At 41.9% G+C, this 25,828-nt stretch overlaps 1 protein-coding gene and 1 long non-coding RNA gene across 6 annotated transcripts in view; one reads left to right on the forward strand and one right to left on the reverse strand.

Moving 5' to 3' along the window:
• The window catches only part of Pigg (phosphatidylinositol glycan anchor biosynthesis class G), a 51,204-nt gene that overhangs the window by 13,938 nt on the left and 11,438 nt on the right, over positions 1 to 25,828 (reverse strand). Inside the window, exons 7-13 of one of the 5 annotated variants that reach the window (XR_004946080.1) lie at positions 20,849 to 21,066; positions 20,114 to 20,395; positions 17,200 to 17,657; positions 14,902 to 15,093; positions 11,846 to 12,155; positions 9,996 to 10,159; positions 5,321 to 6,394 (exon numbers count right to left, since the gene is read on the reverse strand). Coding sequence is in view for 3 of the 5 variants with exons in the window: in XM_036201708.1 (XP_036057601.1) it covers positions 6,154 to 6,394; positions 9,996 to 10,159; positions 11,846 to 12,155; positions 14,902 to 15,093; positions 17,200 to 17,657; positions 20,114 to 20,395; positions 20,849 to 21,066 (1,865 nt within the window). In the remaining 2 variants the exon portion in view is untranslated. Of the gene's footprint in view, positions 1 to 4,706; positions 6,395 to 9,995; positions 10,160 to 11,845; positions 12,156 to 14,901; positions 15,094 to 17,199; positions 17,658 to 20,113; positions 20,396 to 20,848; positions 21,067 to 25,828 lie in introns of those variants that run through there. The other 4 variants (XM_036201709.1, XM_036201708.1, XR_004946081.1 and 1 more) reach the window with 4 other exon arrangements.
• On the forward strand, positions 6,914 to 9,893 carry LOC118592598. The gene is made up of 2 exons (XR_004946082.1): positions 6,914 to 7,114; positions 8,035 to 9,893. It is a non-coding gene; the product is annotated as an uncharacterized LOC118592598 (long non-coding RNA).

Genomic DNA, 25,828 nt, shown 5'->3' on the forward strand with positions numbered 1-25,828 from the left:
GCTTTTGTGGGTAGAATGCTTTCTGGACAATTCAAATTCCCCATCTTCCCATGGGTCCATGTGCAGTTACTTAGATGATAATTTACATTTTATATTTTCTTGATGCTGGTTTGAAGACTATTAATGACCTGATGTGATGATTTTTGTAAGCAGCCTTGAATTTCTTTTTAGTAATCTATCTCCCTATCACCTATGAGTAGTGATAATTCTTTCATGACTTTCAAACCCTCAGAGTGTCTTCTGGTCTCACTGCTCTTGCTAGGATCCACACACATCTGAGCAGAGAAGGTAAGGGGATGCAGGTCCAAGGTCTCTGAGGTTAGTGGTCATGACAGATTTGCTGGGATTCTCAGTAGACACATGTAAATAAATTAAGAAAGTTTCTTCTGACTTTAGCTTGCTGAGTTTTATCATGATTGTTGTTAATCAGAAATAGGTATTGAGCCAAGCATGGTGGCACACCCCTTTGATCCCAGCACTGAGGAGGCAGAGGCAGGCAGATATCTGAATTTGAGGCCAGCCTGGTCTACAAAGTGAGTTCCAGTACAGCCTGGGCTACAGAGAGAAACACTGCCTAGAAAAAAAAAAAAAAAGAAAAAGAAAAACAATAGATATTGAGTCCTATCAATGTTTTCTTTATATGCATATGTGTATGTTCCCGTGGTTCAGGTGCATATAGACACGTTTATAAAGTGGAAATCAGAGATAAATCCTGGTGGCATCCTCAGCAGGCTGTCCACCTCCTCTTACACTGGCCTGAAGCTCGATTAGACTACACTGACTTGCTAGGCAGCCACAGAGATCCTGTCTGCTCCACCCCAGTGGGATTACAAACCTGACCACCATGCCAAACGTTTTTAACGTGGATTGTGAGGGTCAAACTCAGTCCTCGTGCTTGCAGGGGAAGTGTTTCTCTGACTGCTTCCCTCCATGCCTTTATTTATAATGACAGAATAATGAAAAGGTACAATTTACTCTCTAGCAATGACACTTATGAAAAAATGTCTAAGGCCTGATTTTTCTAAAAAGTAGTATTTTTAGCTTGGCAGTGGTGGCTCACACCTGTAATCCCAGCACTCAAGAGGCAGAGGTAGGTGGATCTCTATGAGTTCAAGGTCAGCCTGGTCTACATAGTGAGTTCCAGAAGGCTACAGAGAAACCTTGTCTCAAAAAAACTGAATTAATCATATTTTAAGTCTTCAAAAATTTATTATTTTTTATGTGTATGGGTGTTTTACTTGCATGCATGTCTGTGCACCACATGAATGCTGTGCCCACAAAGGCCAGAAGAGAGCATCAGATCTTTTGGGTCTGGAGTTATAGGCAGTTATAAACTTCCATGTGGGTGCAGGGTATTGAACAACCAGCACTGAGCCATCTCTCCAGCCCTGAAATTTCACACTATGTATTTTGATTACATCCACCCCAGCTCCTCTCAGACCCACACTTACCTCCCTTCCCACACAACTTCATGTTTTGTTCTCTACCCCTGCCTGCTCTTTAAAAAACTCTTTTACTGAGTTTGTGTTTCCCAACTACTTTTGGGAGTGGGTCCTGCTCTCGAGTATGGATGACCTATAAGGGGTGACTTGGTAGGTAAAGTAAGTTGACTCTCCATCTCCCAGCAGTTATCAAATGCCAATGGGCCCTCAACCCTCAGCTACTGGTGGGGCTTGGGGCCTACCTTCTCCATGTTTGGATTTCATCTGGCTTGAGCTAACAAAAGTCTCCCACTCCCTATTTCATGAAGATCCTTGACCTTTGGGGAGAGGAGTGTGGCATAGATGTTCCAATTAGGGCTGAGCATACTGCAGTCTTATTCTCTGCATGCTGACAATTTTGGGTTTCTGTGTTAATTGCCATCTACCACAAGCAGCTTCTCCGATGACCATTGAGAGATGCACTGATCTATGAATACAGTAATACGTTATCAGGAGTTATTTTAACACTATGTCTATTTAGCAGAATAATAATAGTAAGTTCTCCCTTAAAGACCATGACCTGTTCAGCCACAAGTTCTAGGCCTCATTAATGGCACCAGGTGTGGTTTCATCTTATGGAGCATGTCTTAGATCCATTTAGAAAATGGCTGGTTATTCGGGTAACACCCAGGCCACTACTGCACCAGGGGACCTATCTAGCCAGACTAGTCATTACTGTAGCTTTCAGGGTTCACAGCTGGGTGAGACTGATGACTTTTCTTCTTTGATAAAATGCACAGCATCTACCAGCACCATGAATGCTAGTCAGCAGAGACAAAGCCTTCAGGTCAGTGCGCACTAGATTTCTCAATGTTTATCACTCAAGTATTTGGTGTCATCAGCAATGGGATCTTCCCATAAGGTTCCAAGGGATAACTAAGAGCAATGGCAACCGCCTGTTATGTTGGGGAGTTAAGTGGGACCCCATTTGTTAAGACCTGTATTTTAAGTTATTTTGGTTGACATGAAAGAAGAAAAACTATGTGGGGGTAAGGAAATGAACCAACAGGAGAGGGGAGGGAGCAAAGAAGAGCAAACGGTGGGTATGAGGGAAACACACTGATATACATCGATAGAAATGTCATAATGGGAACCATTATTTTATAGGCTAAGAAAGTAATGAAAATAAACTGTACCATTAAAGCATAGTTTAAAGATTAAATACTGAATTCTCTCTAAATTTTATAAAATCTTTAACCCAGTTTTACAGTAAATTTCATGAGTGGGCCTAGTTCTGCATCCCCACCACCACCACCACACACGCCACCACCACCCCTTACCACAAATAGTTAATAACACCTGGTTTCCAGGAATTGTATAGTAATGATGAGCTTCTGCCTATGATTTCTAGGAGTTTGAGGCCTGCCTAGTCTACATACCAAGTTCCAGGTGAGTTAAGGCTACATATAGAGACCTTGTCTCAAAAAAGAGAAGAAAATAATTTTTATCAGGGCTGAAGACATGGCTCAGGGGATTTGAGTTCAATTCCCAGCACTCAAACCAGGTGGCTCAAAACCTTCAAGTCCAGCTCCAAGGGACCCAACACCATCTGGCCTCTCTAGGTACTTGCACTCACATGCACAAACGCACAAGCTACACATAATTTAAAAAATAAAAAAATGTATTAAAAAGTAAACAAACAAAAAAAGCAAACAAACCTTTTCATCGTTCTACCTCAATCTCTCAAGTGCTGGTATTACAGACATATATCACCACACCCAGCTTCAGAATTATTTTATATATCACTGTTCACAAGATTAAAAAGAGTGTATAGTGCATTCATGATGTACATGAAGGAACAACTGAGATGCATTTATGTTTCCTTTTCACTACACTGAAAGAATAAGAAAGAAAACAAAACTATTTGTATTTTTTCACCTACCTCTTCCTCCTACCTAAAAATGAACTTCTCTGCTTCTATTTCTAAAAGCCTTGGCTTAGGAAAAGTGATGAAAAAGAAGCAGGAATGTGAGAAAAATGCAAGGCTCCCAAGCATCAAAGAAGGAGGAGAAAGCCCACCTGATTTGGAAAGGGAGACATCCATGTCCTATCCTTTCTAAAATACCAGGGTATAGAAAAACTTAAAGAAGTTAGTTGAAATCACGGATCTTTTAGGAAAGCTAATCTTGAAGGACCTAATAATTAAGAAGCTGGTTTAGACACTGAACATGTCAGAATAGCTATGCTTAATTAACTGAGGCAAATTGGATAAAGCCCTCTCCAATTTCCCAGTTATCTCATTGTTCATGGAGGCCTTGCCCATAAATGCCTGGCTTCACGTCTTGCTGCTAACTTAGCGTGGGCAAGGTCTTGAGTTTGACCCCTAACATTTGCAAAACAACACCCCCCAAAAAACCAAAAAACCAAAAAACCTACAAAAGTAAATGTCATTGTGTTATGCAGCCTTTTTATTGAAGTATCTATGAAATTTTAATGTGTAAACAACAAAAAATCTTTTATTTGTTTCCTCTAGAAAATAGTGAAACTATAATAAAAATTTTTATAAAAGCAAATATACTGTGGGTTTTTCTTTTCCCTTTTATACTTACAAGCTATTATATACTTAGTATATATACACCTTTACCCCAACTTACCCTTTTTAAATACTGTATTTAGCCTTTAATAATTTCATACACCTATATAATGTATTTTGATCATTTTTATCCTCTGCCCCTCTCTCATATTCCCACTACTTCCTCTGGAACTCTCTCAACACATCCTCCTCTGTTCATGTCTGTTTTCCCTAATAACACAGAGTTTAATTAGGGTTGCTTATATGTATATATGGTTATTTACCAGATCATGGGCAACTCATTAGTAGCTGTATCTCTGAAGAAAAATGACTCCTTCTCCAGTACCATTAAGTGACAATAGCTCCTCAGCTAAGCGTGGTGCCTCAAGTGCTCCTATCCATGCTAGAATGTCAAGGACCTCAAATCTTGTGCAGGTCTTGGGTAGGTAACCACAACTACTATGGTTCATGAGCACAACAGCTATGTCCTTTGCAGAAGACAGAGTTTCACAACACCCCTTCCCATTCTCCAACCCTTGCATTCCTTCTGTTTGCTCTTCCATAATGTTATTGATTCTTGGTGCGTGCGTGCGTGTGTGTGTGTTACAGATGGTCCACTTAAGACTGAGCATTCAACAATCAATTATCCTCCACATTTTGACCAGTTATAAGTCTCTGCATTAACCACTGCCCACTGCAAAACTTGTAGCTTCTCTGACCAAGGTTGAGAGCAGCCCTAATTTTAAACATAAATAATTAAAAGACAGTGTGATAACATGTCCATCTTGCAAAACACTAGTAGGTTTTCTCTTGGAGCCTAAGACCTTTCTGGCCATGGGCTTCTGACCAGGTTCACAACACGATATAGAAGAGGCTTCAAATCCAATCATAAAGTGGTTGGTTGCCACCATAACATTCATGCCACTATTGTATTAAAGGCACATCTTGCCTGACAGGTCAGTTTTGTGTCAGCAGTGATGTAGAAACAATTCTACTGGCTCAAGGATAGGCCTGCTAAATATGACACGACTGAAAGATATTTAAACTATGAAAAAGAAGACCCTAGCCAGATAATCAGTTTAACCTGCACACACAGACAACCTCCCTTCCTCCATTTCAGTCCAACTAACTTGGCAGAGCTAACATCTGCAACCAGGCACAGTAATGCACACATATAATCCTAACACTTGGGAGGCTGAGGCAGGATCAAAAATTTGAGGCCAACTTAGGCTACAGAGATCCTGTCTCAAATAACAACAATCAATAAAACCCTATATACTATTTGCCAATTTTTGTTTTGGTATCAAAGCACAATGTTTAAGCTTACAGAGAAGAGGCAGTATACTCCACACTTTTCCAACCACAGGTTTGAGTGAGGTTGGTTTTCTTATTTTCCAAACATAAATTACAATAGATCAAATGTAGATTCCAACTATCTTCAATTAAGTGGGTCATTTAAGACATCTGCAAAAAAACATAAAAACAATGCTATTTTTCTCATTAAATTTCTTTTTGGAAAACAGTTATTTTGTTATATTAATGTGCAGTAGTTTTTATTGGAGGTGGGAGTTGGGACAAGGTATTCCTATGTAGCTCAAGCTGTCTGGAAATCATAATATTCTTGATTTTGCCTTTTTAAGTACTGGTATTAAGCAAGTAGGTTCCACATTGTCCACCAACAGATCATTTTTAAATAAACAATGTCTTGAAATGATTATTTTTCATCTAAATGCTATCCACATTGATAAACATAACCCACATAAACTGAAACATTTTGGGACCTCTGGTTTAAGAGCTCTTAGGAGTGTGAGATCTTTGATGAAGGCCCTCTAGCAGGCACACCTTTTCGCACAGGGCTCCCGGGCTCTCTGAGATACATATTTTGATAAAGTCCAGAACTTTGCTTCCATCAATTTAAACATATATAGTCACAACTCACCCAGAGAAAATTAAAATCTCAGAGTGACTGTAAATAGGGAAAATTTGATACTTAAATATTTAAAGTGGTCTTTTATTAATGTACTATTTAATTTCAATCCAAGTAAAATTAAGTTATCCACTAATTTCATAGGCTTCACACCTCCCCCCCAACCCCCAGAATGATCTTGAATGGAGGCGGTTTCAATATTCCAATCCATGATACAGTGACTGAAAAGTACGTCAGCTCCAAGTATCTGTCTCCACCTGAGCCCTCGTGTGGCGAGTCTGGTCTGTGGCAGTGAAGACTGCGCAAAGGGCAGCCGTGATGAGCAGACGCATTCCTTCATAGAGAAGCTTTGGAGAAAATACACTCCATATGAATAAGTGATAGCGCAGAGATGTCACCAGAACAAGGTATGTGGCAACTGGAACAGAACAGATGAGTGCATAGCAGAAGCAAGCGCGGCTCAGTGCTGAACCACTATCAACAAAACAGAAAACACACGTCAGAGCAGGTCACAGGACACTTCGTATTTCCACTTCGAAAATAACAATGAATATTCTTGCTTCTGGACTAGAGTATAGCACAATCTCTCTTCTGTGTACTTGTTGGGTCACTGGACACAATGATAACTGTCCCACAGGTGTAAAGGAAAGGCAAAACTAGGCTGGTGAGATGCTCTGTGGCTAGAACGGCATGTGCGGCTAAGCCTGACTCTCTGAGTTCAATCCCTAGGGTCCTCATGGAAGAAGCAGAAAACTAACAGGAAAACAAGCCAGCAAGTTGTCTTCTGACCTAAATGTGAGTCACACACCCCCCAAACAAATCAATGTAACAAAAGAATTAAGGCTAGGAAATTTTCTTTTAAAAAGGAGAGGTAAAACCTAATAAATATAAAATAGAGCACAAGCATTTCTGTGAAGAACCAAACAGCAAATGAGAAGGGCAACATCTGCCCCGCCAGCTCTTAGAAACGCTTCTAAACTACAGGAGCCCCACTTCCTGCGGCGGTATGCAAGTTACCGTACTGTGTTAGTAACAGTCACTGTCTCTTGCGTCAGAGGCCTCATCTCTACCTTTGTACCCTGCAGGGATCACGTGAATGTGTGCACAGCGAAAGTTGCCCTGTGACCATGGGGGCCATGCTCCAGAAAACCTGGCAGTAATATGAACTGAACATGTCAGAAAGGCCGCAGACAGGTAAGACGTAGCTCCTAAGAGATTACAGGTGAGACAGCAAAGACGGAGCTTGTGGTAGAGCCAGGAAAACCCGACGTCTGAGGATTTGTCGGATGCATACAGGGCCTTTCACAATAATCAGAGGCTATGGGTGGGATGTAGAAGCTGGGACCAAGGAATTTATAAATCTGGGATTATCACAGACTCATGAGAATAAAATATACTTATGAAATGCTTGTATTTATAGTGTACAAGCAAAAGGAGTGGTTCCTATCTTGGGAATGGTGTGCCTGATGTAGAACATGAACAGCAAGACATGCCTTGTTGGGGTGTGTACTTAGAAGCAGATTGGCAAGTGTGTGCACATGGTTATTTGTGCATTGAGTGTACCTGGGTGAGTGTGTTCTGTAAGGCATGTTCTGTCCTGTTGATCAGGCAGCTCCACCAGGTGCCACTTTAGGACATCCTCCCAAAACATCTATTTCCATGCTCCTTATCCAGTACAGCAAGTCAGTGGCCAAAAGACAAAACTGTTCTGAGCACCAGACCCCTCGTTTTCTCAAATGGTGTGACGGGTGGACAGCTTAAGCTAACCTCTCCTCCACAACATCACCTCAGTCTTCACTGGCTTCTCATCTTGGTCTTGGCACATTTTCTCCTGTTCAGTTCCCCAACTGTTATATCACACTTGACCCCTTCCATACACATGGCCCCAGTACTTCCTCTGTTTTACTCTCCATGCTTGAACTGCTAGTTCCCACTTGGTACCCAGCCCAAGTGACTGCAAATGCCTCATGAACAGTGCACCAGTGTACCAAAAAGTACATACTCAGCATAAGCCTTGTGGATAAAGGGCTCTGGCTGCCCCTGTCTGGGGCACAGACAAGACATCTGTGCTGAAGCAATGGTCTACCAAATGGATCTTCTTTCTTACCTGACAGGTATGCCCACTTTACAGTGGGTTTCCTTGTGGAAGAGTTCTTAGATTTACCCATGGAGAATATTGTGCATATTGCTTCTATAACACTGCAACTGGATTTCGGCACTACCGCAAGCAGGCAGTTCACATCAACCACAACTTCCAGATTCTGACCCTAACAGCCTCATATGTGGGTTGGATATTTAAGGTGAACTTTCTACAGACTGCATCAAAGTGCAGGCATGGAACATCTACAGCTGAAGTTCAGGCATTCCTTGTCCTTAGGAAATTTACAGTTTAACTAAAAAATGTTTTCTCCCCTGATAGCAAAGTATCAGCTTATTAGAAGTTTGTTTCTCTCCACAACCCAAATGTGGTTTGCAGAGGAGGATGCTTTTCTTTCTGGCTAAGGCCACCACAGTTTCTCACCCAGCTTTTGAGAGCTTTCTGTAGTTAAGCTTGAGCTAACAACTAATGCTTGAGCACCTTTACCTGAGGGAAATGCAGTACCAGTGAACTAGTGGGTCATTCTAGTCTTGGGCTTGCTGAGTTCAGTGCTATCAGGGTCCATCAATTGAGGTGCCACAGGAGGTCAGATATGAGTCTAAAGCCAAGAAGAGAGCCTGGGCTATGGACATGAACTTGGAGATCTCAGAGCTGGTCTAGGAAGTAAGTAGACAAGATGGACTGAGGACAAACCCATGAAAGAAGCCAAGGAATAAAGCCAGAGCAGGAGAACATAGATGACACCAGCAAGAACAAGGGAATGCAGCCTGCTGGTCACCGTGGCTAAGCAGAAGCATGCAGACATCCCAAGAGGAGTCATCCCCGACCGTCACCACAGCAAGACACTCTCCTAATCACAAGCGGGAAGAGGGACTGGGGACTTGAAAGCCTCCACTTCACCTCTAAGCCTAGGACATGGGACATGAAAAGACTGAGGCCTCCAACCACAGTAAGACAGAAGAGGTTCTGGCTGATAGAGCTGCGCCCGACCATGTGGGAGAGGCTGCTCCAGGTCACAGAGCGAGGCTAGCTTTCTATGATTTAGGCACATTAAGAAGTAAACAGGCACAGCTGGGTCCAGGAATATATGACTACTAGCAGTGGCTGTGAACATCTAGACAACTCTGAGCCGCTCACGAAGCCTTCTTTCAGAGAGGAACAACACACAAACCAACAACTGAAGTAAATATGAAATAGCAGGATACTATAGAGAAAAGGGCAGGGACAGCTTGGAGTGTGCTGGGCAAGCCTGAAGAGCTATATATCCCCCAACAGTGGCAACCTTGAGCAAGCTGGATCCTGGGAAGGGCCTCCATGATGCTGGAGAGCACAAGAGCCTGGACCAGCTCAGGCAGATGGTGACTGACTGACTCAGAACCTGTACAGCCAGCAATTTCTCCTAGCGTGTTCTTCCTGGATTGCCAAAAGGGTTTTTGGAGGGCAAGAGCCCATGTCTTTTGTCTCTCTGCCCTCAGAATGGAACAATGAGCAGGAAAACATCAAGTGGCTCAGAGCTGAGTATGGAGTTTCCCAGCCCCTATTCCCAATTCCTGACTGCGATTAGAATAGTGTCTCTTGCCACGGGACATCGGCTGCTGACCTCAGTGATCATCTCTTTCTGCTGACCTCAGTGATCATCTCCTCCTGCTGACCTCAGTGACTGCACATTTCTTGCCTTCGCCAGGGGTATCTGGCTTTGCTCCTTGTCTGGTTTTGCTACACGGCTTTCTTTATGTTTTTTTTTCTTCTTATGTGGTTTGAACTGAAAAATGGAAACCTGATCAACAGAGTCCCTTATACCTGACTGAGACCTTTGGTTCATGAACTACATTTCTTATTTAAGGGAAAAAAAAAATCAATAAAAGGATTCTCTAACTTTTGGAGTTCAGATGCCTTGTATATAAAATAATGTTATTATTCTTAAAAACTGACAATCTGCAATCACATTTGTTCTGAAAGAGAAAGTAAGTGCCTTACTTGCTTGCTTCTGAGCTCATGAAGTGCACAAGGTGGCTGGCCCAGAGCACAGGCCCCACATATGTTCCAAACACTGTGAGGAATGCGGCTGGAACTTCCATGTAGGTATCTAAGCCCACAAAGCCTGCTGAAATGTCAATGGTGGCAATGTTGTTTGAGTTACCCTGGAACACAAAAGAATACGGTTGCTCTTTCCATAAGTGAGCATGGATACATGATCAGAGGGGCAGGAGGCATTGATCACAGCCAGTCATCTATCTGCTCCTTAGGTCACTGGGCTGCCTCTGGATGGGTTATATTTCTCTAGACCCAGAAAGTAGTAGAAAATGACCTATGAAGAATGAATCTTTGGAAGAATTTTGCATAATTCAGTCTTCTGACTGACCACAGAAATCTCACACCTTCCTCCAGACATATTGACTGCTCTCAAGACAAATACATGGACCTTTCCTTGAGGACCTCTGCTTGAGGATGGTGCATGTGGTCCTCAGAGGCCCACAGAACACATCTCCTGGATACTGCCATACTGGTAATTGTTAGTAAACCACTTTTACACTGCAGCCAAGATGTTAGCTATAGCACAGATCTGCTGAAATGCAACATGGGACATGGGGATCCATGCCACACAGTATACAGGTTGGTGACTACCTACATTCTAATTATATCCCTGCGCCCAAGCTATTCATGGGTCTTGAGTCTATTATGGGTGAGCTCTACTGGTTCATGGGGGAGATCAAGGTAGGCTTGATCAGGAAGGCTAGATCACCACAGCAAACTGAGCCCAGGGCTAGTCTTAATCTGGTCACAGTACTTAAGGGATTATAGATTCTTATAATTTAATGCAACCACTCTTGGCCTTTGGTGACAGAAGGACAAAAAAAGGCAAGCCATACAACCTAGAGCTGATTCATGGGTAAGGCTGGGGACATATGAAACCAAGAACAAGGTAAGAACAGGGAGGAGACTGACCTATCAGGACAAGATAGATAAAGAGGAGAAGCCAGTACACATAGAAGAGGTAAAGTGGAGTTGTGAAGAATCTACAGGGAGATCTATCTATCTATATACATATATATATACAGATAGTATAGATATAGACACAGATATAAATATAGATATAGATATCCTCCTTGGGGTTGCTGGGAGGAACTAGATCCTTCTACGGTCCACTATCTGCCCAGATATCGTTCTACACAACAAAACTAAGGCAGGCTTGGGTTTTGGATAATGGATTTTTAAATAAAAGGAATAAGTCCTATGATCCTCCAGGCCTTAGAGGAATAATAACTGTGGAGATACCCAATAGTTCCCAGTGTGGAAAGCCTGGATACCAGGGACAAAAGTACATGAAGTATAATTACTACATCCCTAAAACAAAACACATAAAAGACTTAATGTGTTTCCTTTACTGTTTATAATAAATCAATTCCTATCTAATACTTCCTGAAAAGCAACAACCCATTGTCTTATGGATATCTAGATGCATCCACATAGAGCATGCCTTATTTTGTTTTTTTGTTTTTTGTTTTTTTTTGAGACAAGATCTCACTATGTACCTCTGGTTAGCTTCCAACTAACAGAGATCTGCCTGCTTTTGCCTTCCCAATGCTAGAATTAAAGGCATGCACCACTATACCTGGTCAAGCATGCCTTTTTTAAATGACTTAAATAAACTTTACTTTATCTAATAAAATCCACATAAGATTTAAGTATAATATTCCATACATTTTCAGTTCTTTCACTGAATACATGTAACTTTCCATCTTACAATATTTTCAGAAAGAAAAACTAAAAGATACATGACATAAAAAGTTACTGGCCTTCTATCCATGATAATAATGAAAACCTACCTGAAAATAGAAGAATGCTTGACCAAACCAATAATGCATTACAGTGATCTCAGCTGCATCGTGTCTCAGGGGCTTCCAGATGAACTTAGTCATTATAGTCTGAATCAAGAGACTAAATGCTAACACTGGGAGATTATGTGGTCTCAAGAGCAATGCTGCCAGAAGAACTAGTCCACTATGTATCTCCCACAAGCCAATAGTCTTGGTTTTGAAGTCTCTTGCAATGACTTGTGCTTTAAGTAACTCTTTGGTGCCCGTGAACAGAATGCCAAGGACAAATACATAAACAAAACGAGCTTCAATAATACCCCTAAAAAAAAAGCCAAACATGTTAGATATTTGTATCATCTAGAAAAATTTAAGCATATATTTTTCCATTTAAAACATGTATCTAATTAGAGAATGGCTAAATGTAACAGTATAGCTAAACAAGCTCTGACTGATTTAAAAAAAAAAAAAAAAAAAGCATGACTACTTCTACACATGTGCCCTTAAGGATCAGCCACTCAGGCCAACAGACATATGCTGGAATGGACTGTCCTGATGAAGTTGACTTTGAGGAAAACTTGCTTATATGGTCCAAGGATCACCTGATAGCAAGACCAGAGCTATGCCCTTGGAACATGCCAAGAAAATCACCAATCGACCTTTGCACAGTTAAATAAAAAAGCACTGTGCCAGTTGGAGACCTCAGGATCTGAAATTTCCTAAGTTCAAAACGGTAACTGCAATTCAGCATGTTCAACTGCAATTAAATGGATTTAAAAAGAACTTGCACGTTGACATGTATAAAATGGACAATGCCGGCGTGCAGTGGCCCAAACTGTTTAGTTTGGGCTCTGATCTGTTGTTTGGACAATTAACATTCTGACAACTTCATTATTTGTGAAAACAGAAATGATTCCTACATATCACATGGTTATTCTAGGAAATGTATATGTGGAAAAAAATAGACATGAAGGATTGGCATTCAGTAGATGCTTAGTAATATTAAGTACTGTTATGAACTGAGTATCTTAGCATTCAATTCAAGTATATAAAGGATATAAGTTATAAGACTATGTCTAAATAATTTCTTCTTTAATATATATTCCTAAAATATGGTTTTAAAAATATATTTTATAAAAGATGTATTTATATACTTTAAGATTGTCACTTAATGATAAAGTGTGTGGTGCATACTTTTAATTTCAGCACTGAAGAGGTAAAGGCAGAGACAGTCTGTGAATTTGAGGCCAGCCTGATCTACATAGTGAGTTCCAGGCCCAGGCTACATATTGAGATCCTGTTTAAAACAAACAAACAAAACCCAAAACACCCAGGTTTGATTTCCCAGCACCCACATGGTAGTTCATAACTGTCTGCAACTCCAGTTCCAGAGGATCCAATGCTCTCTTCGCAGACATACATGCAGTTAGGCCACCAATACACATAAAAACAAATTAATTAATTTACAGAAAAGATTATCACTTAAATACTAAGTAAATAAATTTTAAATAAATTAGCAACACAGCATTATATCTGTTTTAAAAATGAATTTCCTGTATCACACTGTCCTACAACATTTTATGCATTAAAAACATTCTCATTTATTATGATCACTTTAATTCAATGTTGACACTGACTGTTACATGTGGGGCAGTGTGGCACTGGCTGAGGAGTTGGGTTCCAGTACCTAGCACACTCCTGACCATATGTGTCCTAATATAAAAGCTAAAGACAAGTGGTTTCTAATAAAGCAGAATACAGCAAATGTCAAAGCCATCAAAATGTTTCACAGAAGAAGCCCTGTCCCAGTAGATAATACCAGGCCACTAGATAGGAAAGAACAGTAGGAAGAGCATCTGGATAGGTTCCCAGACCTGACCAGTCAGTGCTTTTCATTCCTACGGCTTTAATTTGACTTTCAATCTAAGACATGCTTGGGCTTCCAAGTGGAGAAGAAAGGAAAGGTTCAAGGCAAGTGTCTTGAATACTTGGTGAATGTAAAGTAGATGAAGAACCAGAAAGATCAGGGTCCAGGATGAATTCAGAATTTGAGCACTTTTGAAACCAGATGGATCTGAAACCAGCATAGTATATTAAAAGAATCAAGATAGACAGGGTGAGGGATGGATGCATTTTATAGGAAGAAGGAGCATGTTGAGAGGAAAGGCACACTGGCTATCTTCTAGTCATCTACAAAAAGGCAAGCTGCTTGTAAGCAGAGAAGAAAGTAAGGGGATCATAGTCTTGAGATGAATAATGCAGAAATCAAATGTATAGAACTGGGTGGAAACAAGAAATGAATTCACATACTGCACTTGGAGATTAAACAAAACCCCCAAATGTAATATACAACTATCTGCCCCAAGTCCCAAATTCCAAAGCCAAGAAGAGCCTTTGTCTCTACAAAATGTCACCAGTCTCAATCACCATCTTCTTCATGTTCCCTGTATCTTATTGCCTCAGGTGAAGGCTACCACACTGTTACCTGCAGCAGATGATTTCTGGTAAGCCCCTAAGTCTCTGGCTATAGCCCTTGGCTCTCAATACTTGTTAATTCTAGATATCTGTAAGGTATGAGTAAAAAGTAAGGCCACAATCTACATATGATCTTGGGTCCTAAATATGACAATTAATATTTTATTAACTTAAGTCATATACAAAAAAAGTTTGGTAAGTTGGCATCATGTAAAAGTTTGCATACTGCTTCACAATACCCTTCTGTGTTCTATGAAAACTTACTGCCTCACAGTTACAAGATCCTACCAGAGCTTCAACATATCTGAGAGGGTTGTCCCAGTACTGCTGAACAACTTCATATTATTTATTTCTTCATCTGTAAATGATGTTTCAAAGAACATGAGAGTGTTTTATTTCTGATGGCTCCTCTGATTGTATTCTTGAGGTACTTTTGAGAACAGATAAAACCATACCAATGCACATAAAATAATAAATAAATTATTTTTAAAAAATAAACTCCAGAATTATAAGGATTGGCATGGCATTTTTTAGTACAGAAAACACTGACATTATATATATATATAAAAGCATACTGTCTCTAGTTCACTTACTTTGAAATGCCTTTGTTATCTGGTTGCCATGGGAACAGCACAATTCCAATGGCTGCCCTGTAGCAGAAGACACCCAGCAAGCCCAGTGCTAAGGCTGCCTTGGACACAAGGGAGCATCCCTTTTGAACCAACATGAAGATCACAGCCAGAGAAAGGGCAGCCAGGCCTGAGAGCTGCACTTTGTGGTCAGAGCTGAAATAAGATAGAAAATGCCCAATTACTACCAATGGAATTGGTGATTTACAATTATATGGAAGGGCTTTAAAATAATTGTATTATAGATGATTTTTCTAGAAAGCCTGAAAACAAAACAAAAACAAAGTTCTTAAAATGTCACAAAGACTACCATGCGGAGATCTCCTTCACTTCTTACTCTTAGAGGGTCTCAGATGCTGGTATTAGGTACAAACAGTTCTGTCCTCGGTATCCTCCACTCACATCATCCTAACCCTGGTTCTATTGCTTCTTCATACAGCTCAACTCTCTTGGCCCTTGCTTCTGACAGATGGCTGTCCCGCTGAGCAGAGGTGCATAGAATTCTGATTATTTGTTTACACAGTCCATGCTCATAAAGCTTAGATAGTTAATAGTTGTTAAATATATAATCTGGAAAGCTATACACAGAAATGGGAAAAGACTTCAGAAAATGTGAGAGACACTGGACATGGTGATATACATCTGTAATCTTGACAAATTAGAGGCTTAGGGATAAGATCACAAGTTTGAGGTCAGCCTAGGATACAGAGCAAGACCTTGTATCAAAACAAAAATAGGGGCAGGGGAGGGAGAAGGAAGGTGGAGAGGGAAAGGGAGGCAGAGGGGAAGAGGGAGGGAGAGAGAGAAAAAAAACAAAAACAAACAAACAAAAAAACAAAGAAAAACAAAACCCACCCAGAAAATGGCAGAAGACAGCTGAGGCTGTCAGGACAGGGAGAGATGATTTAAAACTATAGGCCTCACCCTGGAGGTCTCTGCTGTGCTTTAAATTGCACACCCTAGGCATCCCACTGGATTGCTGCAGACTACCATAGAGAAGTGCTACTTAACTAAAACAGCTTTGGAGTGGACAGCTAACAGGACTTATAAAATGGCTCTTCACAACTTGAAGGACCCAGCAATGACCCAGGAAACAGTACACTAGAGAAGACATGCAGGACACACATACACCAAATGCACCAAATGCTTCAATTCTTCAGAGAAAAAACAAGAGTCCATTATGTTCTTCTAAGACTGGAGCTCCTTAAAATATTAACCTCTTCATATACCTGGGCTGAGGAGATATGGCCCATCACCTCACCATCACCAGGCCCTGTTCCCTCTTATTTTCCTGAACTCCAAAGTGAGGACCACATAATGCTGTCTCTCCAGGCCTGTTGTGCAGGCACATGGTAGATACTACAAAGACACCAGTTCTAATTGTGGGATTATGAAAGTCTGATAACTTAGTTAACACTTAGGGGAATTCTCCATGAGAGTCTCTGGGTTAGAGAAAGCAGAGTCTTTAATGCCCACATCCAGGTTGACTGTGCACTTGAAAGGTCTTGGGAATACCATTTGGTTTTGTTTCTTCACCATCAGATAGAAAATCATGCCACAGTATCACTGAAATTTCCCAAGCACTAGCAGGGGGACTTCCAACCCTCTGCGTTGCAATTTTACACAGTTCTGCAACTGTTTGTGCCTCTGAACACTCTCATTTTGCTGATCATCTTTTACTTTAGTTCGAGTCTTTGTTGTCAGACAATTAAAAATTAAAACAGTCTGTTCTTGACTTTATCAGACTCAGTTTCTCCCATTTACTTCAAGTGTCTTCTTAAAAGCCTTCATCTACCCCCATCTACATCTCTTCCTGGCTCTGTAGCTTCAATAGAAGGCTCAGGAGATGTTGAGAGGTCTGCTATATACCTTGCCTTCTGAGGGGAGAGAGAGAGAGAGGCATGACTGAAGAGAAGGGAGAATCAGAAGATGTTCCAGAGACCAGGGCCTTTTGCCGACTGACCTTGTCCTGTTGTCCACAGGCAGCAGCGTAGAATGAACCACTGTGGACTTGAATCCCAGAATTACATCTTTATCACAATGATCACAGGCTCTCAATCATTAACAATTACTCTGATTGAGTATTAATAAACCAAATCTATGAAGTCAGCCTCTTTTCAACTTCACGGGGTATATTTTCTATTTCCTCCGCTCTCAGGTATTATTTTAGTCTTACTATATATTTTAAAAGGACAAAATACAGAAAAAGAAGACTGTGAGACTATTCAACTGCAAAGGGTTCAGTCCATAGGTCACGCTCACCTGGTAAGCCAGTGGCTGAGATCAGGCCGATGGGCTCCCTGCACCCCTGTCTGGTTCAAGGACCTCAGGAGCCGACAGCAGATCAGCACCAGCCATGGACTTGCCAGCACTGTCCACCATTTGCAGCTTTCTTGTGCTTGAGAAAGGGAGACCCCTTTACTTGTTCTGTCAGGCTTAGGGGTATTACAGCTTGTACTGTCCTTCAGGGTGCAGGCAAGTATGTCCTCACATCCTTGTTCCACATGGAAGCGATGCTGAGGTTCACAGTTATCTCCTACAAAGTAACTCCTACAGGTTTCCTGGCTCAGAGCCAGGCACAGAGTGTTAACAAGGAAGTACCAGGTCTGATGCTCTTCCTCCACAAAGCTGCTGGCTCCCAGGCTCAGAACATGGCCCACTGTGCCCAGAAGAAGGAGGACATCCACCTCTGACCATCCTGAGCTGGGATAAGTTGCACTCTGTTAGAAGAAAATACAGTTTCTGAGGGATAACCTGAAAATTATACCCATCACCCTACACGTACTGGAGTCCCTTGCTCACAGTGAAAAGGCCTCATGATAGACACCTGCTGTCTTCCCACCTAACCCAAACTGCCTACTATGGAGGGAACCCCCTGCACTGGAAGCACTAGCCCTTCTTCCTGCAGCACAGCCTAGAGGAGGTCAAGATGTTCTTATGCTAAGCATGAGGGCATGGACATACCACATCAGTCAGCTGTCCTCACCCTGGACTGTAAGTCCCAAGCTCAGTGTCAGAAACTGAAAGCAGGCCCTCAATGCAGTGATTGTGCCCAAAGAATTGCCCAGAAGATCCTGGCCCAGCTGTCATGTTCCCTGCATGACATTAATTTTCCCAGGACTACACAGTTTCCACTGTAATAGTTACTTCTGCTAAAATGACAAAAAGATGGCAACAGAAAACTACTTCTTAAATTATGTTATGGGTAGATATGAAATATCCCCTCACCGAGTCTGGAGGGGACTCATAAAGGTGATTAGATTAAGAAGGTGCTAATCCATCCATTTCCCTTCTTTTCTCTCATTGCTTTACAGCTTTACTTAGCTGTCACAAGCAAACAGCTTTGCTGTGGATAGCGCTCTGTATAAATAAAATGCTGATTGGCCAGGAGACAGGCAGGAAGTATAGGTGGGATAAGCAGAGAAGAGAATTCTGGGAACAGGAAGGCTGAGGGAGGGGACACTGCCAGCCGCCACAATGAGAAGCAGATATTAAGATACCGGTAAGCCACAAGCCACGTGGCAACTTATAGATTAATAGAAATGGGTTGATTTAAGATCTAAGAACAGTTAGCAAGAAGCCTGCCACAGCCATACAGTTTATAAGAAATACAAGTCTCTGTGTGTTTACTCCATTGGGTCTAAGCGGCTTTGGGCCTGGCGGGTGAGAGAGATTTGTCCTGAATGTGGGCCAGGCAGGAAAACTCCAGCTACAGCCTTTCCACTGTGATGTTTCCATCCCAACACAGGCCCATAGTAATGGAACCAGCCAGATATGGACTGACACTTTTGAAACTGAGCTGTAAATCCTTCCTCCCTTAAATGTCGATCTCAGATATGTTGTCACAGTGATGAAAGACGGACCAACACAAATTAATGACTTCAAAACAGCTCAAGGGCTGATGAGATGGTTCAGCAAGTGCAGGCACTTGCTGCCAAGTATAATCACCTGAATCCTATTCTCAGGCCCCATATGGTGGGAGAAGAGAACACACACACACACACACACCAGTTCAATATGAAGTTCTTGTTGTTCTGATAGCTCGTAACTATGTATAGCACAGCACCCAGAGAAACACCACGAACCCAGAAAGGACCTAAAGAGGCAAACATACACAAAGACAATGCCTAGACCCAGACACACAACAAGGGTCTCTAACGGCCCTGTGATGGGAAGGGGACAGAAGGACAGAGTATACTGGATGAGAGCTAGAGTCACTGCATGGTTTCTCAACCCCAGGCTCTGGATACTGTGGACCCTATTGCGACCACACCTCTCTTTCACACTGCTCCGTGACCATTACTTACCTATGTAGTTAGAGTATTCCTGCCTGGCCCAGTCAGGACAAATCTCTCTCACCCGCCAGTCCCACAGTCGCTCAGACCCAACCAAGAAAGCACACAAAAACTTACATTGTTTACAAACTGTATGGCCGTGGCAGGCTGCTTGTTATCTACCTTTTCTATCTTAAATTAACCCATTTTTGTTAGTCTATACTTTGCCACATGGCTTGTGGCTTACCAGTGTCTTTACATGTTGCTTCTCATGGCGGCGGCTGGCGGTGTCTCTCCCAGCCTTCTACTTCCCAGAATTCTCTTCTCTCTTGTCCCGCCTATACTTCCTGCCTGGCCACTGGCCAATCGAAACTTTATTTACATAGAGCGATATCCACAGCATACCTAATAAACAAAGGTGTCATGCCAAAACCCAATAATTTCACAGGAAAACGTAAGCCTTGAAAAGAAAGCTTTGTGAGGCCGAACAGACCAATAGGGGACCAAGCTTCCTTGGGAGCCTCCTGAGTGCCCACCTGTTCACCGTCTATCAGTAGCAGCTCAGAAACTTTTCAAAGAGTACAGTACACATGTTCACTATCTGCCACATTCAGAAACCCTATTATCACCTCTGCTCCAGTCCAGCTCTTTCCAGCTGAGAATAAAAGCATGTGACCTGACAACACAACAGAATATCACGGGCCAAAATGCCCAGAAGCCTGGGAAGAGCTGTTTAGGTCCTTCTCCTGTAGTCCATTTGGTGTGTGGTCTTTCCATGACATCTCTAGCACTGCAGTGCTGGTACATTTCAACCAATTTCTTATTAATGAAAGGTTAGCTGGCAAAACAAAACAAAAGCCCACCCATAAGGACCATACTATACACCCAGGGCCCAGCCATACCTTCTTCAGCAGAGTGCCATCGATGACCATCCTGATAAGAGCAGACAGAACTGCACACAGCAGCGCAGAGACAAGCACCATCACACCCCCTGCTGCCAGCCACGGGAGGCTGCAGAGGTAGCATGAGCTCTCAGACGAGGTGCATACCAGCACGTGGATGGCCGAAAGAACCAGAAATATCAAATAAAAGAGCAGAGAAAACACAGGAGACAACAGAGGAACATCCAGCTCAGCCTTTCTGCACAGCACATGTGGAGTGCTAAGGAGGAACAGGGTGAGAACCTGAAATAGAAGATCAAGGGTGTCTATGGAAGGCCAGGCATCATCCAAATGAGCCCATCCCATTGCTCATACAAGAACAACAACAAAAAGACCCAAGGGAAAATTATTTTCAGTTTCTTACTAAAATTGCATAGCTTGGTTTAAAGTTTTATTTTTTATAGCAATGCTGAACGAAGCCATGTGATACATCAGGATGCACAACGGAAGGATAAAGAATATTCTTATTTTCCATGTTACACCAATGTTCTTTTTAGGCACAGGGTTTTGTTGTAGCCCAGGCTGGAATGACAGGCCTAATAGGCCACTCTCCTGTCTTAGTAGCCTGAATTCTAGGATAAGAGATATATACTACCATGCCCAGCAGTAATGATATGTAAATTTAAAACCATCATGTTTTGGCTGAGTTGCAAAATCAATTTAACACCCAAACCATGATAATTCAAGCATCTGTACCTCCAAAACCATGACAGTCCCTACTGCCATGGAGTAGATGTCATAGTGAGCCACTTGTGTACTCAGAGACAGACTCAGGGTCTTCAGGGCACCCAGGTACTGCCTGAGTACCTTGGTCCCCAGGCCAAGCAGAATGTCCGAATGGTTTTCTTCCAAGTGCAGTTTGACCCAGTTTCTGTGCAATCTCTCTGCCATTTTAAACTGCTCAAATCCAGGATCTATGAGACAAAAGGGTTATACACACTTACAATTTTAGCACATTCACTTATTCCTGGCATACTCTTAAGGAAGTGATACCTAATGCAGGCAATCTCTTCCTAGGCAGGAAGGGTCAGCAACACTTCAGTAACACTGTTAACAGCTGATGACGCACATCCACCCACTGCCAACACAGCCAGGGCCTGGTTACTCAGCACATGCAGCATAGGCAGAAATAACACCTACTGCTTGGCCCAGACATTTTTCTATGTCTCTCATGTGATCTGATCTCTCCTCTCTTCTTTTTGTCTCTTCCCATTCTTTCTTCTTGTGAAATATAAAAACAATTCTGAAATGTACTGCATCAACAGGTCCTGGTTTCAAAGATCCCTTCTCATCTTGACAGGATGTGTGAGGAATGCTGCCATACACTGCACAGGCTGGTTCTTGTGCCTTCACATTTTAGCTTCATTAACCACCCTTCTCTACAGTCCTCCTTGTAAAGGCAGAGTACTTTCTAGCCTCCTCTTTACAACGTCCAGTGATGCCATTGGCATGGATGTGTGGCTTCTGGATATAGCCCGGGGCCATGGCCACCTTTTCCTTTAGCTCTGCGTGGTATGCTGCTGGAATAAGGAGCCGACATCTTCTTTCCAGATATGGGTATTATTCTTCACTATGCTGTGCTTGCTTGTGACAATGGGTCTAAAAACCCAGACTTTCCTTCCTGAGATGCTCTGTTCTTTAAAATGCACCTTGCACTCTAGCAGGCCACACATGCCTTCATTCCCAAACAGCACTGCCCAGTGATCTGTGAATACAACTCATGCTTCACCTTCACAGCAGGCATTCTATTGCTGAGGACAAGTAGCATAATCTTAATGTGAACCTAAGCATTTCAGGTTGCACCTCCCCTTACTGCTGATCATCAAAACTTGCAGAGAAAAACTGGCCAGCATCACTCTAAGAAGCTACTCACTTCCACAATGACCCATGAGGAAGGGATGAGATCATTATGCCTGTTCTCCAGATGAGAAATAGAGATAGAATTAAGGTATTTGCTCAGGTTACAGAGTAAGTGACAGAAAGCATCATTCTAAACTCTGATAGTAAGTCCAAGGTTAATGCTCCCACTGCTACACCACACCAAAGTAGGAGTATCTGTGTCTGTGACCGGGGCCTCCACAGTGATCTGTGGTCATAATCCATAGCCCCTCTTCCAGGAAGTCACTGAGACTCGGGTCACCTATGTCCATAGCTCACAGCTTCTATAAGTGAACTATAAAAGCCTGGTGGTATCTGTACCTATACCCCATAGCTTCCATAAGAGTCATAAAGACACAGGGCACCTGTGTCTATAACCCATAACCTCCATGAGTAAGTCACAAGATCTGGTCTATCTTTGTGCATACTCAACTGTTTTACACATTTCTACGAATGAACCACAGACACAGGGTATTTGTGTTACATCTTAGAGCCTCTATAAAATGAGTCATAGAAACCCAGGGTTCCTATTCATGCAGCTATATGAACACTTCCTAAGCACTGACTATGTCCCAGATACTGAATATCGAATAAGAAACACAATGGGTTGTAAATTTAAAAAAAGAAGAAAGAAAAAGAAATACAGTGGTAAATAAACAGATACAATTCCTGCCTGTTTGTGCTCAAATTCAGAAGTGTTCACAAATACAAACAAATGTAAACAAATCACTTTGTTGTAAACACTATGATGTAGGCATATAGACACATGTGATAACAAATTGTGCAGAATGGAGGCTGGAGAGATGGCTCAGTGGTTAAGAACTCTGGCTACTCTTTCAGTGGATCCAGGTTTGAGTCCCAGCACCCACATGGTAGCTCACAACCATATATAACTCCAGTTCCAGGGGATACCACATTCTTTTAGCTTCTGCAATGCATGCACACGACACATAGACATACAAACAGGCCAAACATGTGTACACATAAAAGAATTTTTTTTTTGTCACAAAAAATGCTATAAAGGATTATGAGAGATTTCTGGTAATGAAGAGTAATTGATTTTAAATTGGAAGTGGAATATAGGGCAAGGACAGTCTGATAAGCTGACTATAAAGGATGCCCAGGAATTAACCAGCTGAGGAACTAGGAAAGAACATCCAGTCACTATGAACATCTTGTTCACAGTTCCTGATGAAAAAGAAAAGCTGTTCCCACCAGACCTAAAAGACAGAGGGCAAGAAGCATCAGATTTGGCTAGATGTATAAGATCCTGTTGACCTTGTTGTAGGATTTAGAATGTACTGATGGTGTAGACATAGGTAGGCCTCCTAGGAGTGAGGGGCCCCCAAAATGTCTCCTAATCCTTGTAGACTCGTTTCCTTTCCATTTAACATAGTTCCCAATCTTTTTCTACCCTAACATTTCTGAAACAGCAAATAATCCTTAGTAGCTGTTTTTTGTTGGCAATTTTGCTAGACTAGAGTTTTTCTAAGAACAACAAAATATGCAAAAACTACCAAGCAATGGCTGACCTAGTGGCTAATGCCAATAATCTCATCTACTCAAGAGGCTGAATCAGGAGGATTACAAATTGAAGGCCAACCTGAGCTATAGAATTCAAAGACAGACTGATTAACAGTGAGACTGTCTCAAAACAAAAACTAAAAGAGGCCTGGAGATGTAGTTTAGTGATAGAGTATTTGCCTAGCATATGAAAGGGATAAGGTTCAATTTCTAGTACTGCACCAACCACCACTACAACCAAAAATAAATAAGTAAAAAATAAAACCCACCAAATGAACAAACAAAACCACCACCAAAAAAATTCCACCACACATCACCAAAATAAAACAATAAAACATCACCATACCTAAAACAGCAACAACAACAAAAGACCAAGTCAACCAACCAATTCCTTCCTATCCCTCAAAACAAAAAAACAAAACAAAACAAAACAAAACAACCAACTTACATACCTATACTTTATTTTAGGGGGGAAAAAAGCAAGAATAATGGTTATGTATAATCTAGACTAAAAACTAAAATGTGCATCAAGGCCAGGCCTCATCCCTAACAAAACCTCTCGCCTGGACTACTGGATTGAGTATTTGCTCAGGAAATCTTCCTGCCCCTTGTATAAGGCTCCCAGTCATTTATTTCCCAGCTGACAGGCAGGGTCTGTCTTCCACAGGTAATAATCATGTTGCTCACCCTACTAGCTATATATATATACAACTTAAAGAAGAAAACTTGCCAGTATCATACCAAATACTGCCTCAAACACAAGTGCCTCCTCTAGACTTGTGAAGGAGTACAAATGACAGATGTGTTAGTCTGTGATATGCTGGACATAGCGCAGTAAATCAACTGAAAATGTGATACAGGGTCTCATAGAGGTTTACATTTCTCCTGGGGTCATTCCCACTGGCACAAAAATTGCCCCTAGTATCTCCAGCTTAAAGACAAACATGTGCTTAGACCACAGTCCACCTTTCTGATCCTCAATTGCCTTGTCTGTACCTATTCTAACCAGGCTCTCTCCCAACACAGTGATTGCTGTTCTAGCAATCACTAATGACTCCATATCCCCAGAACCAATAGTTAGTTCTCAATTCCCCTTTATTTTACAGCATCAACACAATGGCTTACTTTCTCCTTATTGAAATTCTTTTTTTCATAGCTTCTTGCCCCATATACCCCAATTTCTCAATACTCTACTGTTTGAATGAATAGACAACCCCCACCCCCCGCAAGGCTCATATATTTGAACACTTGGTCCCTAGCTGGCAGAATTGTTTGGAAATGATTAAAAGGTGTGGCGATGTTGGAGGAGGTGTCAGTAGGGGTGGCTTTGAGGTTTCAAAGGCCCTCACCATCCTCAGAGAGCTCTCTCTCTCAAGCTTGTAGATAACGATGTAAGCTCTCAGTTACTGGCCTAGCATCACACCTGTGTGCCTGCTGCCATGTTCCCTGCTATGATGGTCATGGACTCTAAGCCTTTGAAACCATAAGTCCCAAATAAACTTTCTTCTATAAGTTGCCTTGGTCATGGTGTCTTTTCACAGAAACAGAAAAATAGCTAGATACCTGCCTTGCAAAGTAGCTCCTGCCTGCCTCACTGACTGGTCACCTATTCTTTCACTGTACAGCTGAAAATCTGGAGTTGTTCCTTTGGCCTCAGTCTTCTTGTGCCTTACACCCCACTATACCAGAAAATGTTGTTTCGCTACCTCCAAAACAAGTCTACAATGTAACCACTTCTAATTTCCATCACCATGCAGGGCCCATGCTGCCTTACCTCTAGCCAAAACAGTGTAGTTGCTTCCTGCTACAGTACAAGGCAGTACTCCCAGAGGGAACCTGGGAGAACCTTTGAAAATACAGAAAACTCTGTCTTATCCTCCTTCACCTAGACAAAACTGAAAGCTCATCTAATGCCTAAAAGCCCTCTGATGACATCTCTGAACTCATCTGTACCTCTGACCCTCAGTTGACAAAGCTCCCTCTTAACTCTAAGGCCAGGCTTGTGATTAGGACACCAACCCATGCTCCTATGAGCTATCTTTTCCTAGGGTTCTGGTTACCATCTGGCATCTATCACAATACTTTTGTTTTCTTCATGCTAAAAGATTCTGTGAGGACAGAGATCTGGTGTCACCCAATGCTTTATCCCCAGTACTTTTAACATGGTGTTCCTTGTTCATAAACAAAAACTTGGCTTGCCTAGCAAGCACAAGGCCCTGGGTTCAATCCTCAGCTCAAAAAAAAAAAAAAAAAATTGAATTTGGGGTTGGGGAT

This window comes from Onychomys torridus, chromosome 10 (genome assembly GCF_903995425.1).
Source record: "Onychomys torridus chromosome 10, mOncTor1.1, whole genome shotgun sequence".
Lineage (NCBI taxonomy): Eukaryota > Metazoa > Chordata > Mammalia > Rodentia > Cricetidae > Onychomys > Onychomys torridus.